The 18,621-nt window shown below is 37.2% G+C and overlaps 1 protein-coding gene across 4 annotated transcripts; it reads left to right on the top strand.

Moving 5' to 3' along the window:
- Nucleotides 1–9,064: 9,064 nt before the first annotated feature.
- On the top strand, nucleotides 9,065–18,243 carry pdgfaa (platelet-derived growth factor alpha polypeptide a). 4 transcript variants are annotated; one of them, XM_077226729.1, is made up of 6 exons: nucleotides 9,065–9,640; nucleotides 10,556–10,652; nucleotides 13,098–13,205; nucleotides 13,299–13,486; nucleotides 15,034–15,154; nucleotides 17,686–18,243. In XM_077226729.1, the coding sequence occupies exons 1-6, from the start codon at nucleotides 9,578–9,580 to the stop codon at nucleotides 17,694–17,696; spliced, it is 588 nt and encodes a 195-aa protein (XP_077082844.1). In that variant the 5' UTR covers nucleotides 9,065–9,577; the 3' UTR covers nucleotides 17,697–18,243. The 4 variants fall into 4 exon arrangements, with proteins under 4 accessions (XP_077082844.1, XP_077082843.1, XP_077082839.1 ...); XM_077226728.1 differs by having other exon boundaries at nucleotides 17,683–18,243; XM_077226724.1 differs by having other exon boundaries at nucleotides 9,068–9,640; nucleotides 10,538–10,652; nucleotides 17,683–18,243.
- The last annotated feature ends 378 nt before the right edge of the window (nucleotides 18,244–18,621 follow it).

The following is an 18,621-nucleotide window of genomic DNA, read 5'->3' as shown; positions in this document are numbered from 1 at the left end:
AAACTGCGATACACACATGTAAGCATGTTCCTGCATGTGTGTCAGATCCTAGATATCAAAACAAAGCTTTATTCTCATGCTGATTACGGCAGGGCTCGTACTCAAACACGTTAGCTGTGCAACATCATCGGTCTTGAACTCTTCAGCTGCGCTCACACGCAAGCTCTCACCGTGCAGATGTTGTTTGACGTATGACAGTAGTGTCTATGAGTAAACTTAAGCATATTCATGCATTATCTGGGATAAGCCTTTTGTTGGACACCACCCACATGCTCCTGCAATGATGCACAATAGGTTTTGGTTAGCAGCCAAACAAGGCTTACACTGAGTATAGGCTTTGATGTCCTTTCTGACCCAGCTACTGATGCAGACCAGGGTTGAGGAAGCTCCTTTTGAAACTCCACAAGAGAGTTCAAGCTAGTTCAAGTTTATGTTGTGCAGGGACTCAAAATAATAGGTAAATCGTTTTTTTTTTTTCTTTCTTACAATTTAAAAATGTCCTGGTAGTCCATGACTGTGAATAAGGCTACTTGAGATCAGTGTTATTTTCATATTATTTTAACCCTCTGGTGCTGTTCGGTAATTTCAGACTGAAAAAGTTTACGTATAGTTTTTTTGTTGTTGAATTTTTTGCTTCGTTGGAATGGTACGAAACTTTCTATAGGTTTTCGCACTTGCAGTGTGAACACACATTTGAAATTGTTCACACTTGTATTGTTTGCTGTCAAAAATGGCCGCATTGGAAATGATTGGGAGACGAATTTCATCAATTGGAAATGTTTGGTACTGCGCCCAAACAAAATCTTAATGAAAGCTCATTTTTTTAAGATATCATTCCTCAAATTAGGGACACAGCTTGTATAGATTTATGGCTTTGATTTTCTCACAGCTGTAGACTAAAACGTGTTTTGGAAAATATATATTTCATATAAAAATTGAAAATTGTGTTTTTGTGCATTTTTCATAACAGTTTATGTAAAATTTTAGTTCTTTTTTTAACTTCACTTTTTTCAACTTTTTTCACTTCAGTAATAATCTGCCATGTGTCGTCTTTAAAAAGAAACCAAGTCTGTGTTAGGTCTGTGCTTCAAAGCATTCAAGATTTCTGACAGTTTAAATTTAATTTTCAATGCTCAAAAAGTGAATAAATGGATTATAGCTACTGCATAAATATAATTTACTACCATAATATCCCCTAAAAATACAAAATATTAAATAAAAAATATTATCGAACTAAAATATCATAAAATCATTTCATTGAAAAAAAATCGGTCATATTGACTGTTTGCGTAACAGTGCCAATAGGGTGAATATTATTAGACTTTTTATAAAAAAAATTTAATATCTTGAATTAGCTTTTATTTTTGTATTTTCTATTGTATTTTTAGTGTATGTTTAAGTAATTTTGTTTTAGTCTATTATTTCTTTAAAGCTTAATTTAGTTTTAGTACTTCAAATTAAACATTTTTTTCAGTTAGTTGTTTTCTAATTCATTTAAGTTTTTTAAGTTGAATTTTTCCTGTAATATTTATATTTTATTTTATTTCAGCCTTATTTAAATGAATGAAAATGTTTAATTTTATTTAACAATAACAATGTTGCTTGAGAGAGGGGACATTTTAAGATTTTTGTTCCATTCATGTCAACGTGAAGTTCATTATGTGACCAATTTTACTTCAATATGATGTATTTTTTAATCATAACAGGATATTCAATGATAAAAAATTGCAGGTGGTACTAAATATTATCCAATGAGAACTTATTAGATTATAAAAAGTAAGAGTTAAAGAAACTGATAAGTTTGTTAAAACATTGGTAGCCTAGGTAGCTATTTCGCTATTTGTTAGCATCATTACATTGCTACATTTTGCTAAAACATTTTTAGATTTTTCCCCCCTTTGGAATTAGACCAGGAACATCCATTAAGAAAGTAAATAGGGACCAATTGGATTTTATGTTGACTTTAATACAGTATGTCTTGCTTAGCTTTAAGGCTGTTAGCATAATACATTGTGACACAAAAAAACACAGATGGAGAGTTTTGTCATGCTACATTGCTTAATGTTAAAAAAGAAGTAGCCTTTTACTGGAAAATCAACAATAGGACTATTTTGAGAATAGCTGAGCTAATGTCACACTACTAAAAACTTAAGTTAGCAGCATTGCTACATGCCGCTAGTTACTGAGGGAGAAACAAGAGTCTCTGGTTAATAATTCCTAAACACAACTTACACGTGCTGTGAAAAACACCACTTCCAGGTACAACAAGCATGCTCAACCACACCTTTCTTTCCTTCTTCCATCTTAAGGTCTCCTTATTAAATGGCTTACAGGGATGAGATGAGACATGCACAAACATAAACATACACAATCTATGTATAATAAAAAAAATACGCAAAGCCAGTAATTGGAGGATGGTGAGAGAAGTCTAGTCTGTCTCTTTGTGTAAACTGTCTGGGCTGCTCCGGGGAATTTCCCTTAACTTTTTTCTCCCTGCTCAAGCATTGCGACACACTGTTATTCTTGTGAGGGCTTGAGGGCTTGTCTCTGGTGGCAGAGGTCTTGGTCTGTTAATTCCTCCAGACACACTGAAGCTCTGCAGGAGCCAGAGACACTGGGGATGAGGAACAGTGCATGAATTGAGAGAGACTGAGGAGGAGGAGGGACAGAGCAGAGGGTCTTTTTCCTCCTTCATCAATAATACTTTTGTATGTACATTTATATGTTTTGACCACTCATGAGTGCTGAAGAGCAAATTAAAATAACTGATGCTGTCACTCCACTGCCAAGCTCCATTACTGAAGAACATATTTTGGTCCCACTGTTCTGGCATCAAGACATGTTATTTCTCACTTACTCAACTTTCACTTACTTTCAAAACAGCTAAATCTTTGGGACACTTTTTTTTATTCATGCCTCCATATTTTTAAAGGGGACGGTTGCCAAAGCGATCCCCTTTCAAATCCCCATTCATCCGTGAACTGACTAAAAATGCTGTATTATTCATGCCAGGCCAGTAGATGGCGATGTCACTTTGTAAAGGAACACTACATGGCATGATGTCACAGCTTTCACAAATTCACGTTTTCGTAGTTTACATGGAGATAATAACGATGCAATGTTCAAAAACCCGTTTTCAAAGTTTGCATCTTTCAGGGCCCAAAACACCATTGTTGTTTAAATGAACAGCCAAAACACACAAAAGATTTTCAGCTTTTAGGCCACGATATCTTGTTTTTTTCCATTGCATGTCTTGTGTGGGGCTAGCCAAATAAAACATGCCAATGATTTAGCTAAAACGAAGGGTTAGTTAATAATACTTGGCAACAAATTAAGTCATGAGAATGAATTGTTAACTAGTGGCCACAATATCTTTTTTCCCCACATGCCATGTGCTCCATATATCTGACATCATATATAAGGAGCCGTTTACACAACACCGTTATCAGTAAAAAACAGAAAACTTTTTATGTTTTTGCCATTCTTTTACACGACATCTGCGTTTTGGGGCCTGAAAACGCAAACTTTTGAAAACGGGTTTCAAAGTGCAAGTTTTTGAAAACAATACCATTATCGTCTCAGTGTAAACTATAAAAACGTGCATTTGTGAAAACGGTGACATCAAGCGCATACATGATGAATTATTACATATTCAGTCTATAGACACTTATGGCGCTTTTCCATTACCAGTACCAGCTCGACTCGACTCGACTCGCCTTGGCTCGCCTCGACTCGGCTCGCTTTTCGTTCCGTTTTCCATTGCAGAAAGTATCGCCACAAATAGTACCCGGTCGTCATAGCGACGCCTTTCGTTCCTCGTTGCCCCATCAAGCTCTCGCTGGATCCTCTCTTCGGCAACCAAACAAAGGAATGTCTGCACCTCCTCGTTTGACCACGGCGTATTCTTCCGAGTTGCCATAATAATAGTAGTAAGTTTAGTAACTATCTCTGGCTAAACTATTTAAAAAAGGCGGGGTTATTCTGGATACTCCATCTGGCGCGTGCAATGATGACGCAGTGAATAGTGACGATTCTCTCTGACCAATCAGCAGTCTGCATTGTTTTCACGTCACATTTTAGTATCGCCTTAGCTCGCTTAGAACCTCGCCGGAGGTGGTACGAAAAAAAGTACCCGAAAGCAGGTACAGGTACAACTTTTACACAGTGGAAAACCAAACAAAGGCGAGTCGAGTCGAGCCGAGCCGAGCTGGTACTGTGTAGTGGAAAAGCGCCATTAGTTTTTCTTTTAAACAGTGACGGAAGACAACTTCAAGGCCCATCACAAGTGACATCGCCAACTACTGGCCTGACATGAATAATACAGCGTTTTCTAGTCGGTTTCAAGGATGTGAATGGGTGGATCCACTTTGATAATGCTGTTGCCTGTACGCGGAAAACGCGAAGGAAAAACTTTTATGTTTTTAGTACATACCCTTAGGTAAATCATGCATGTTGTACTAATAAGTTCCCTCTTTGTATTTAGTTAAACCATGGCCATGATTTACCTAAAACGAGGGAAATTAATATGTGCGTTTATGAAAACGATACTGTTATCGTCTCCGTGTAATCTACAAGAAAGTGAATCTGTGAAAACGGGGACGGCATCCTTAATTTCGTTTTCAGTCTATGGGGGCGTAGTGTTTCTTTACAAAGTGACATTGCCATCTACTATAGTCTGGCATAAGTAAAACAGCATTTTTAGTTGTTTCGCAGGCCTGTTTGAAATGGGTATCACTTTGACAAAGTTGTCGTCTCGTCTAAACCCGAAAAATGCAAAGGAAAACATTTAGTAAAAGAATGAGTATGTTCTACTTAACTACAAATTTTAATGGTCTATTTTCCCCCCAAATTTGCACAACATTCTCTACAATACCTTGATTTAATGACTACAAATATTTAGATTTTACAATGTCAAGTGGTGAAACCATCAAGTAGAAAATACTTTCTTTGGGTTTTGCATACATTTAATCATTATTCAAATGTCATGCACTTTGAGTCATTAATATCAACAAGCATTGTTAGGGTTTGTCCATCTGACCTGAATAAAATGCATTGTTTAATACAAAATTTTATGATTGAGACAATCGTGAGGATTTAAAGTGGTCAGATGACGAAAAACTGGCCTCTGTGTGTTGGTTACACCACACTGATTGTATGAAGTTTATTTAGATATTATCAAGTTACATAATGTTTTAAAACAAAATTGCTTTGATTCTCCTTTTGCATTCCACAGAAGAAACAAAGCTAGGTTTGGAATGATATCATGGTGAGTAAATGGTAACGGTGTTTTCATTTCCGAACCATTCCTTAAAAGTCCCTCAAGTCATGAGCTTGACCAGCTAGCAAGAGTGCAGTGTTTTTACACGATAGAAGTTCAACTTATTATTCTCATGCTTGGATGGATGGGAAGGAGAGCAAAGGTTTTTGGTTTTGGCAGGATTCCCAGCTTGGCATGGACCGCTGGTGCTCGAGGTATGTGTGGGTGTCCGTGTGTCCAAGAGTGTCTGTCTTACAGAAAAGGTACAAGAATGCTCTGCGTGCTCCGTAAAGGTTTCCCACACACATTACTGGAAGATGTGGTTGTGCTGTGACTCATTCTCTTTGGCAAGGCGGGATCTCAAGGGACTTCAACTCCCATAGTCCCTTTTTTCTCTGCCTATTTTTACCACAACCATAACAAATGTCCTCTCATTTGCTTTTCCTTTTTCCTTCATATCAAACTGTCACTAGACGTCCATCCATACCAAAACGTCTTTCCGTATCAGCTCTTTCGGTTCAGCTCGCCTGACCTCGTACCCCTTCCCCCTCCGTCTTCATTGAGATGTCAGTCATGAACTACATAGACGCTGGATTTCCAGCTTCTTCACCTGCTGAAGCTTTAGTGTGTGTGCGTGGGTCCTCACACATTCCTCTCCATCTTACGGCTAAAGCCAGGGTCAGGAATGCAAATCGTTCTTGTCACACACACACAAATACTCAAAAGTAATGAAATGGGAACATGCACAAACATAATGAATTTTGTTACACAAGTAAATGCCAGGTCTTTTATTCCGAAAGCCAATCTTTGGTATGAGTGGAATGAATGGAAAGCTTCCAGAGAATTCCATTATTCCCTTTTACCTCACCAAACTGCACCAAAACCAATTTGGAAGCTAGTGTGTGTGCCGGGTCTATTTATCTACATTGTTTCAAATCTAGGACAGTGTGCTCACCTCCTGTAGTCTGCTGTCTTCACCTTTTCCTTATTATCTTGTAGTCCAATTTCTCCTCAATAGTTGTCTGTCTATGGTGCTTCCTGTCTCAGTGGGGCTAATTAAGGATTCACCCATCTAAAACTTAAGAGAACACTGGATTCAGTAGACCCTGAAACTCACCCACCCCTATTTCTCCTGTTAGACATTATCTGACAGAACATGACTAACGTAAACACTGTCTGAATCTGAACTAAATGTGTTAACTATTAACTTTCTAATAGCTCAGAGGAATAACTCAGCTCCAGAATTGAAATATCAAGGAAAATAAAACACTTTTTCAGATTTTGAAGCGAATTAAGAATAGGCTACTTAATCTGGCACGCTAACCGTTTCATTCAAATACACTGTAAAATATTTCCGTAAAAATACGGAACAATGTACCATATTAATTTGAAGGAATTGATGTCTTTTACAGGTCTTTTACCCGTATTTTCAGCCCGATCTCATGGCAATTCGTACGAATTTTACGAGGTGGCTAATTCGCACGAATTCATACGACCTCACTCGTATGAATTAGTACGATTTTTGCTAAATCGTACATATTTTACGAGTTTGCCAATTCATATGAATTTGTACGAATGACCTACCCCTGACCCCGCCCCTAAACCTACCCATCACGTGGGTTTAGACAAATCGTACAAATTCGTACGAGTGAGGTCGTACGAATTCATATGAATTAGCCACTTTTTAATCACTCGTCTGAATGATACTTTGTAGTTCAGTTTCCTTCATTTAATTTCTTGTGTAGCTAAAACCATATCCATTTTTTTCTTCATATCCAACTTTCCTGTGAAGAAATCCTGAACGAAGGTCGAAAAGGCTGAGATGAAGGAAACCAAACGTCTACACATTCCTCCAAGACTGCTGAAGTTCCTGTATGAACAACTTTGAAAATCCATGTAAAGTTTAATCTTTTTTCAAATCTGGAGAAAGAAAGTTTTTCACACAAGTTGTTCACCCCAAAATTAAAATAATGTCATTAATTACTCGACCTCCTGATGTTCCAAACCTGCAAGACTTTTGTTTATCTTCAGAAAACAAAAATTAAGATATTTTTAATGAAATCTGAGACCTTTCTCTTCCTCTGTTGACGGCTTATGCAACTACCACTTTCAAGCTCCAGAAAGGTAGTAAAGACATAATTAAAGTAACACCGTGTCCGAACCAAATGCGATGCGATAAGATTCTAGCAACTGCCAGTTTTTCTGTCCACACCAAATACATCGTGACCATGTAATGCGACAAAATCAATCAAAAACCACAGCCAATCAGAACAGTGTGTGGGCGGGTTCTCTTGGCAAGTGCACAGCAGTCACAATGAAATTGATAAGCACATAATCAAATTCACAAATATTACACCATTTAAACATCATTTACAGTACAAACTGAGTGACTGAAACAATCTTTGTCATAGAATACACTCGTTTGTTCACAATGAGTTGACAGTTTTTTTTGTAGTGTAGTTCCAGCTGCAACGTCGCAGAAAAATAGAAACCGTTTCTAAAATATAATCGTCACATGTCACTGGTTAGGACAAAAGCTCTGATTGACATGGAAAATATACCTTTTATCGTGTTTATTTAGAACACGGTGTAATCTATGCATCTTCATTGGTTTAACCCGCCCCAAAAAAGCGATGCAAATACTTTGTGTGTGGGGTAAAAAAAAAATTGTCTTTTGTCACAATATTTTGATACATGAGCATCTCAGTGCTTGTGTTCTCACCCATGCATTCTCACCCTGATTCTGGGTCAACAGCACGCATGCATGGTGGCGCTTTTGTGATCGTGCGTCAGCGATCTATATTTTGTGAGAAAAGATGTATTTTTTTTTTCTTCACACAAAACATTTGTGCCACTTCATAAATTTGACGTTAAATCACTGGAGTCACATGGATTACATTTATGTCTGTTTACCTTTAAGAACCTTGAAAGTGGTAGTTGCGTAAACTGTCAATGGAGGGACAGAAATCTATCAGATTTCCTCAAAAATATTTATTTTTTTGTTCTGAAGATGAATGGAAGTCTTGTGGGGTGTGGAACAACATGATTTTGTTGTTCTCTTACAGAAAAATGGCATCAACACTGTAACATTTCACTCTACTATTGACTATAAGTCTAAAGCAATTTTAATGATAAAAGCAGCAGCCCTGTCTTCATATTCCATTTGTTTTTGTTTGTTTCTGTATTTGTATTGTATATTATTTGAAAATGTTTTGAATCTTGACTTGTTTTTTTTTTTAAAAGAATTTTGTGAGCTATTTGGTGCAACCCCAATATTGTGCAAGTACCTGCTCATGTTTTCTTTTTTTAATTCTGTCCCTTGTTTGTTTAATGTTTAAAAACATATTTCACAATACAAGCACTTTTTAAAGGTTCTTTGCACATTGTTTAATACATATAGGCTACGGAATATTTTTTTTACAGTGCACGCGAGGATGTCACGTCCTCACTTGTCAAATCTTGAGGAAATGTGGAGCGAAGTATAGCCTAAATAATTCTGTCTTCACATGGTGAGCAAGGTGAAACACATCCGAATTATAGTGGGGTTTCATTCCTGAACAAATTTGTGAACCCATTTTTTAAGTGAGCGGTGTTTTTAACGATATAGGCCTACGGTTGAGCGACTGAAGTCGTCGTCACCTACTGACGTGAATCTTTTTTTTTTTTTTTAACTGATTGAAAAGATTCGAATCACTGAAATGAATCGAAATGCGGTGACTTGAAAGGCTGGTTAGCAGAGATTACGTCGTCCTGAGGGGGCGCGCGGCGCTCACTGAGTTTAAATTGAGGAGATGAGAGAAGCGCCAGTTCATTCACTGTCAGATCCTCTCCACGCGCGCGAGCGAGACCTGTTCAAGTTTGAACCGAATTAGTTTTATATGTTGAGGACACAAAGTGTGGACGGTGCATAAAATGGACTATTTTGGATAAACGTGGACTCTTTATTCTATCATGTTTTTGAATCTAGGATTACCTTTGGATTTAGAATTTATGATTTTTTTCAATTAAACACCGAAGTGATGCAGTGAAGGGATGAAGGTTCGCTTCATTCATGTTTTCTTTTTTTGTGTGAAATGATCTCGCGCAATGTTTTGTGACTTTTTAACGGATTAAAAACGACAATAGCTTGTTAAGAGTATAATTTGAATTCAGAGAGTCATTTTTTAGGGCTTTGACATAGCCTACTTGTGAAGAGTTTATCCGTAGAGAGGTTTGTCTGTGGAAAGGCATGTTCCCTGGCTCCAGGCCGGTTGGAGCATCTTTGCGGCTCCGGTCGGGAAGGTTTCGCCTGCGCTGGGACACATTTGGACCACAGGGGAGATGAGAACCGCGCTGATCTGCTTTCTCTTCTGCTGCTTCTCTGTGCTTTCAGCAGCCGCTGAGGTAACACCAACCTCTGAACACATGTATTCATTGGGGATAGAGGGAGAGGAACACGACGTTTCGCACTAAGGAGAGAGAGAGAGAGAGAGAGAGAGAGATTCCTTTATAAATAATGAATGATTGTTCACTGTAAAAAAACAGATTTTGATTCCTTAAAAATTTAAATAGGCCTACAATCAACTTGGATGGTTAGTCATTTCAACTTAAATTACATTAAAATGACACAAGAGTTGGATCTTGTACCCTATAAGTTATTAAAACAAAGTTGAAAATTGCTTAACTTATTTTGATGCTTAATTTATAAGGTCTGTCACTTCGCAGTTCTTCATTAACTGGTCATAATTTATGAATGGTCATAAAATGATCATAAAAGTAACACCCATTCCTATTGCACATACTGTTTCTAAAATCTACCTTTTAAACACAATTTATAAGAAATACATGTAATATTGGTTGGCTGCTCATGTTGGTTACATTCAATTGAAAAAAAAAAGGTAAGTAACACTTTACAGTAAGGTCTCATTTATTAACATCAGTTAATGCATTAACTCACATGAACTAACAATAAGCAATGTATTAATACAGCATTAAATAACCTTTGGTAAAGTTAGTTCATTAATGTTAAAAGATAGCCTACATCTTTTGATCTAAAAAGTGTATTAGTAGCCTAAATGTTGAGAATAACATTAGATTAATACATGCTGTGGAAGTAACAAATGAAACCTTATTGTAAAGTGTTACCATAAAAATATAGAGTTTTCTACAAATATTTTGATATAATGACTTTAAACATTTCAAGTGGTGCAAGCATAAAGTATTTAAATACTATTTATAAATAGTTTACTAAAGAACTTTTGGTCCACAACACATTCATTTCATTTTGATGTATTTTAGAAGGCCCGTTTTCTTCCACAGGAAGCGCCGATTCCCCGAGAGCTGATCGAGAGACTCTCTAACAGTGACATCCGCAGCATTAGCGACCTCCAGAGGCTCCTGGAGATTGACTTCGTAGGTAAATTCTAGCTGTTTTTTTCTGATTATTTGACAAGAGGTGTGGATATAGGCCGAATATGATCTAAAATAAATCGTACAACAGCTAGTGGTGAAGCATATCTGTGACTTGAATCTTGTGAATCTGTTCAAAAGAAAAAAAAATGAAATTCTTCAGATTCATTCAGTTTTGTTTAGTGGTCCTTTCTGAAGGTTACATCTTTAATGTAGCAGATGGCGACAAGTTTATGAATGAGTCATTGAAACATTCACTCAACCTTCTTGTCAGCTGCTTGCTAAACAAGTTGCTAAATAAGCACTGCAACTACTACAGGAATGTGGGTTGTGTGCTTGATAAATCGGATAATTGTTGTAGTCCTTGATTCGTTCGAGAATGATTTGTTCACTTAAAAGATTTGTTTCAAAACATGAGTGAAACCCAACCAATGTCAGCACAATGTATCGAGTCGCCATGGTGTTGAGGTGCAATGTTAGGAGAACAAGACTGGGCGAAATATCCATTCAGAGGAGACTCACTCAATCTTTTACTGCACTCAAAGTTTATGGACCTCGCCACGAACGCCTCAGCACATGTTGCCTAGAGACCGCAGTCCCGCTCCTGCACTCATGGCGCCGCATCAGCATTTGAACTTGGTAAATTATGTCACATTTTGGCAGCGCAAACATTCTGAACTCAAATAGGTCCTTTGAAATTATGTAGTTACAGTAACTTTTTAAATTCCATCGTATGAAAAAGTAGTTTATTCCCATTCTTGAAGCATGAGTGATATTTCAGCATGTTTTGTGTATAAATGTAAAAAAAAAATGCTGTTTAAAAATCTTGGTTTGGCTTACAATGATTGAATGTTCAGTATTCAAAATTCTAACCGACAGTGATGATGTCATTGCAGCATTTGCATACTGCATTGTTATTGGTCTTATTCCTTGCATTTATTTGCATTCTCAATCGTCATTTGTCTTTGCTTGCATCTTTTCAACGATCTACAGCCGCCTATACACTGTAAATACGCTGTTGATGAGTTATTCCCACAATGAAGGGTCGATTTTAATAATATGAAGTTTTGCACATCCCACAAATATTTTTTAAAGTATATAAATAGTAAAATAGTTCACCCAAAAAAAAAAAAAAAAATGTCATCCCTTATGTTGTTCCAAACCTTTATGAGTTTCTATCTTCCGTTGAACACAAAGGAAGATATTTGAAAGAATGTCGTAATCAAACAGTTGATGGACCCCATTGACTTCCATAAATACCGTGGAAGTCAATGGCTACCATCAACTGTTTGATTACCAACATTCTTTCAAATATCTTCTTGTGTGTTCAACAGAAGATAGAAACTCATAAAGGTTTGGAACAACATGAGGGTGAGTAAGGGATGACAGAAGTTTCATGTTTGGGTGAACTATCCCTTTAAGGAAGCCTAGTATGATTTAGCTAGTTTCGGATCACCTGACCCTGAATGGGAGCTTTTTTTAATGGCAAAGATTTAATAGCAAAGACCCGACTGAAAGGGTTAAAATATCTGCAATGCCTCAAATATAAACTTCCAACGCATCTAATGAGGAAATGCTGCAGCCGTAACGGTATGAGCCTCAGATTTGGTTCGGCCCATAAGCGCTGTAATTGAAATGCAAACAGCTGCGTCTGTGTGGCTGCTGCCTGAGGGAGGTCAAGAGACTCTCTCCATTATACTGTTGTCATGCTGCCTTTATGAGTTGAGTGCGGCTGAATGCCAGCGCTGCTGTAATGTATTATTCATGTCGAATTCCTCAGTTTTTGTGTGCATCTCTGCGTGCGAGTGTGTGCCCGTGTGTTTGGGAGAGAAAAGAGGCTGAAGCTCAAGTAGTGTTTGCGTTTGTGAGGTCTGTTGCTCCGCTAACGACTGTGTGAAAAGCCGAGCGGGTCGATCGGCCACGGTGCTCAAGCCTGAATTAAAACCACCCTCCTCCTCCATTGGGCCGGTTTCCGGGGGCAACAACAGGGGCATCTCTGCTCCCCGTCGTCCCGCTGTATGGCTGAATGGCTCTGCGGATCCGTAGAACAGCATGATTAAATACTGCGCACTTTGCTCAGACTAACCAACCAGACATCCTTACAGCATTTTAAATGACACCATCTTTTCCGAACCTCTTATTGTTGAGTCTAAGTGTGTCCTCAGGCGGTGCATGTATTTACTTTGTTATCTGTGTATAAAGGAAGTTTTTCCAATGAAGTGTGTGCAGGCAAGTTGGCGGACACCCTTTATCCTTTACTTAGTAATCAGACCGGGTTTTCTTCATTTCTTTCCATCAGGCTGGCAGAGGCGGGGTTCACAAAGAGGTTCAAGGGCACTCTTTCTTCACAATAGTGAGGGAGGGATTGTGCATTGGGTGGTTGCTTGTTCTACATGCCAAAATATGTTGCTTAAACACTGTTGACTTTGTGCTTTGTTGACTTCTTTTGCAGATAATGAGGTGCTGGAGGACGTTAAGCAGGGCCACCATAAGGAGCATCTGTATGACAGCAGACACATCAAGAGTTCACACACACACTCTAGACGCAAGAGAAGCATTGGTAAAACACAGACACACACACGTGACATGCTCACATACTCTTTGCAAAGCTCCTGTGGTTGATCTGTGTGTTTACGGGCTATTGTGTGTTTAGAGGAGGCAGTGCCAGCCGTCTGTAAGACTCGCACAGTGATCTACGAGATCCCACGCAGTCAGGTGGATCCCACGGCTGCCAACTTCCTGATCTGGCCTCCGTGTGTCGAGGTGAGGCGATGCTCAGGCTGCTGCAACACCAGCAACATGCGCTGCCACCCGTCCAAAAAACACTACAGGACTGTGAAGGTGAGAAAACACACATCTTTCCCTCTATATATGATGTGCGTGTGTAAATATGTTATATATACATATACACATATATATATATATATATATATATATATATTGAAATGTAATTATTTAATTTAATTTTTACATATTGTTTTATATATGATACATATATAATAGTAATTTTTCTTACATTCCTGTTTTATATATTATTAATATAATACATAATTATTTGACTATAATTATTTTAAATACTTTTCAAAATATAAAAATAATAAACAAAATATAAAATTATATATATATATATATATATATATATATATGTTTTATAAATCATTAATCTAAGATATTATTATAAAAAAATTGGTATTATTATAAAATATAAATATTTATAATTTATATAGTATTTAATTATAATTATTTTAAATACTTTTTAAATCTTAAAAATATAACATTATATATATATATATATACACACACACAATTTATTATTTTATATTCATATGTTAAATATTAAAATTATTATTAAATAATAATTATTCTAAATAATTTGGCAAATAAAAAATACATATAATTTGTTAATGTTTTATTTGTACATTGGTATATATTTTTATATTCTATGCTTAAGATCATAGATTAAAAACATTTTAAATTAATATTAAATTATAATTATTGAAAATATTTTGAAAATATTTTTCATAATAATAAATATAAAATAATATAAAGGTCTGCAATCAAAAGTCTTAATCTTAATATGAAATATAAAATCTTAATATGAACTCAGGTGTTTTTCTTCAAATACCAAGTAATCTGAGTAATGCCATTCACATTCATTTTGAAGCGCACAATTTTTTCCCGCATGTGAATTTTTTTTCTAATTTGTACCTTTTTATAGCAACTGTAGGTGAAAGTTAAATGAAACAACTCCCCTCTTTCTCCTCGTCAAAGCGCATTTATATTGGAAATACGTTTTTATTGATGTAAATCTCCTGCGCACTTGGCTGTGACCGTGTTTGCCACTTGCCAGGCTTATTTTCAGCAAGCAAAGCTTTTCACATTTCTCAGATTTAAATGTAACAAGAGCGAGGCGTAGGACGTGCCAAAAGGGAGGACAGTGTCAATGAGAATTTCAGGGCCGCTGAACACACTGAAAGAGTTTCAGGCCAGACTTCCGCGGCTGGTTAACGAATAGCCCTAACCTTGAGTTAACCGCTGCAAATATCTGTCTGTTACTATGCGGCTGTGGGGTGTGTTTCGTTCCGTTTATCTCGCCAGCAATGTGTGTGAGTGTTCAGACCTGAATAAAGTATTGTATAAATGGGCCTGCAGGGCAGCTGAGTTGGCAGGGAGGAAAGAAGTCTGTCAGTATGATATGAGGATTGTGTGTTTAGAAAGAGAGGTTTGAGGCGGCGCATCTGCGTTACAGGAAACCGACCGAGTCACATTTAGCTCTCGCCTTATCTCACCTCTGGAAAAGCAGAGGAAAAAACACACCGTTGATAGGGTTATGAGTGTGTACGTGCAACTCAGGATGTTCTCACACTCTCTCTCTCTCTCTCTTTCAGGTGGCCAAGGTGGAGTACGTACGCAGGAGGCCAAAGCTTCGGGAGGTGCAGGTGCAGCTGGAGGATCATCTCGAGTGCGTGTGCACGTCCAAACATCACTCAGAGTCCCGCATACACACAGGTACGCAAACACTGCCGCCCTTAAAGGTGCAGTACACGATTTCCGAGAAACACTGTTGATATTTGAAATCAACCCAAACAAACACACCCCTCCCTTCATTGCTCCGCCCCCGAAATGCACAATGAGTAGATGTCTTTTTATCATAGCTGAAGCGAAGCAAAATAATGCGAAGATGACAAAAGAACAAAACATTTACATACAGTGCACAAGAGTGTTGAAAGCAAACAATGACACTCAAAACTGTCCTGTTACTATAGCTAACATTACAAAAACAGCATATCTTGGTTCTATGAAACAGCAAAACCAATGTTACTCATGTATCGAGCAGAAACAAAGCAACCTCGCGTCTGTTTTCAGGCCTTCCCGCTTCTGTCCCTCCAGCACTGGAAATATTTTCTAAAATTAACAAGGGTTCTTAAGCTCATAAACCTTTTTTTCCAGTGATATTCCTCTGAGCTTTTCTCTTTTTGTAGTGTCTCTCAGGCATCTCTCTTTCTACAGTCTTTCTTCAAATCTTTTTCTTGAGCCCCTTTCACACAGTGCGTTGATCCCAGGAAATTGCGGGAAATTGCCAGGACGCCCTCTGTGTGACCGCAAACACGACCCGGGATTGATCCCGGAATCGATGCCGGGTTGGGGACCTAGTAACATTGCCAGGATCAGTCCCGGAACGCGCGCTGAACAAAAGTCGTAAAAAATGCTGTGTCGTAATGATGATGCTGAAGTGAAGTGAAAGCAGGCTAGTGAACCGGTACGTAATGCGCTAGTTTATGATCGAGTCAGAGAAAAAAAAGCACAAGCGTGGTTTCTCCAGAGAGAAATCGCAGCTCATAAGCAAACTATAGACGCTGCTGAGACATTACATGTCACATCAATGTCACGTGTCTTTACGGGATTTTTGCGGGTTGTGTGTGAACGCACTCTGATTCCGGAAAATCACTGTCAGTGTGAATGAACCAAAAACAAACAAACCCGGGTCAAATCCAAGGTCACTTTATCCGTGTATTTTCCGGAATCTCTGTGTGAAAGGGGCTTTGCTCTCTCTCCCTCTCTCTCCTCCCCCATTGAGTGGACACACCCCCTACTGCTGATTGGCTACAAGTTTGTTGTGGCGTTCGGTCCAAATCCACTTTCAACAGCGTTTCTCAGAAATCACTGACTGTACCTTTAAACCCACTCCGTCTTTTTAATCATTTGCTTTCCCACACCTTGTTTTATTTTTCCCTCTCCGCCCTTTTTTCCTGCCTTGCCGTTTCCCTTCGTTCATCCGCTCAAAGGCCAGAGCTAAAAAAAGAAGAGGAAATGGAAAATAAGATAAACTGTCCGAAAGCGGCAGTAAAGATTTACGGACTCTATATTTAGACTAATGGTCAGTAAGATGAAAGCCGAGTGAACTTATTGGTCAAGGTCGAGAGTAAGAGCAGTCTAGGGAGTATCTTTATACAAAATTTGATGATTTTTGGTATGTAATTTCTTGTGATAATTTAATATTAAAATGTAAGATTATTTTAACAATTATTTAAGACAAGTAAGAATGAGGAACAAATAAATAAAAAGTAGCCAAAATCATTCATTTTCAATGAGAGCTGACGATTTCACACCAGCCCTATGGACACTGAAAGCACCTTTTTGTCAGTTCAACATGATATAAAATTATATATATATATATATATATATATATATGAAGACTTCAGATGCAAAAGCCTCTAAGTTCGTCTAACGTTTTTTCTTTAATATTAACATTTTTATCAGGCTCATGTACAGTAGGATAGGTTTCTACCCAAGCACCGGCATTTGTGAATGGGCTGAGGCTGGGATTTAGTGAGTTTGAAGTGGAAGTATTTGATGAACGTATACTATGTGCGTAGAGCATTCACTCAATATTATTATCTCATTTTTAACAGAGGAGGCTTTTAGAGGCTTTTGCATCAGAGGTCTTCATATATACTTCCAAAATTATACATGAATTTTGAACAATACCCATTCTTGTCTTAGGACAACTTTGATTACCTTTTTGGATCCACTTCAAATGTTGACTACTGTGTGTGTATATATATATATATATATATATATATATATATATATATGTTTAATTATTTTAGTATTTTATATAATATTTAATATTATTTATAAAGATTTTATAATAAAATGTAATAATTTGTATTTAATTTTAACTACTATTTTGTACGAATAAACAGTTGGTAACTAAAATTAGGTAGACTTGTCCGGTAGACTTCCATTGTAAGCGCATTAGATCAACAGGTGTGCTGTTGTCAAATGTTTTAAAAATATTTTTTAAATACATTATTTTTTATGTTATTAAATATTACAGATTATACTATTATTATATTATGAAATATTATTTTAATAATATTTTTATATAAAATCTAATAATATTATAAAAAAAGTTTTATAATAAAATGCAGTTTTTAATATTAAGACAAATAAACTCTCATCCATTGTAAGCAGCTTTTTTTGTCAGTTCAACAGGTGCGCTGTCAAAAGCTAATTCTGTCTTTTCTCCACAGCAGATATAAGGTGAGCGTGGCTCTGGATAAAAGAAAGCAGAGAAGGAGAGCCATCGCATCCAATCAGATAACTCGGACTGCACGACAGCCATTGAGTGATATCATCTGAAGAGACGAGGCGGATGTGAACTGTTCAACAATGAGCGAATCAGGGCGGCCTTTCTGGCTTACTTTGGACTTTTGATGCACCTTTAGAAGCGGCCCGGAGAGAGACTTTGGATTAAAACCCTGGGGGAACAAAGCACAAAAAACTAGAGACTGCAATGACAGAGACTCGCAGAGCCTGAAAACAAACTTTGAGTCGCAGACGTCAAAGATTCCACGACCTTTTAAAGGAGCATCTATCACAACTTTATTTGTCTATCAAAATGTATTTCTCCAGCAAATATCTGTATCTTAATTTTGTATAACTGCCAGTTTTCTATCAACACTGATCTTCTCTTGTCTTATATATGCCGTAGAATGAACGAGTACAACAAAACACAGTCTACAGTTACTGATACTTAATAAAGTGAATAAATTTGACGTTTGTCTGACAGACAAAGATGAATATGTTCCAAAGATGAGTATGATTATGTGCGTCCATAACACTGTTTCCTAACCAGGAGCATTGTGATAAATCTTCTCTCTTCAGTGTCGATCTGGAATGTTTCCTGAACCAAATGCAACCACATCAAAACCATGCGTGACAAGCCATTTTTAGGGTCTACTTTAAATATGTCCTACAGATGATATTGTTGAGATTAATGCAACCACAATGTCATATTTACTATTTTGGGAAACTTTGGATTTTGATAAATAACTAAGCTAATTGATATTGATCACAAATTGTAATCATGAATGTTATTATGTCATTTCTACGTATTTTGACAACAACTACATTTCCCATAATAGTTGGTGGCTTCAGATGACAAATGACAAAATGCATAAATTACACAA

This window comes from Siphateles boraxobius, unplaced genomic scaffold (assembly GCF_051911475.1).
Source record: "Siphateles boraxobius isolate OS27281-9 unplaced genomic scaffold, OSU_SipBor_1 13, whole genome shotgun sequence".
NCBI lineage: Eukaryota > Metazoa > Chordata > Actinopteri > Cypriniformes > Leuciscidae > Siphateles > Siphateles boraxobius.
The sequence above is the reverse complement of the archived record's forward strand: the minus strand, read 5'-3'. Positions and strand labels throughout refer to the sequence as shown.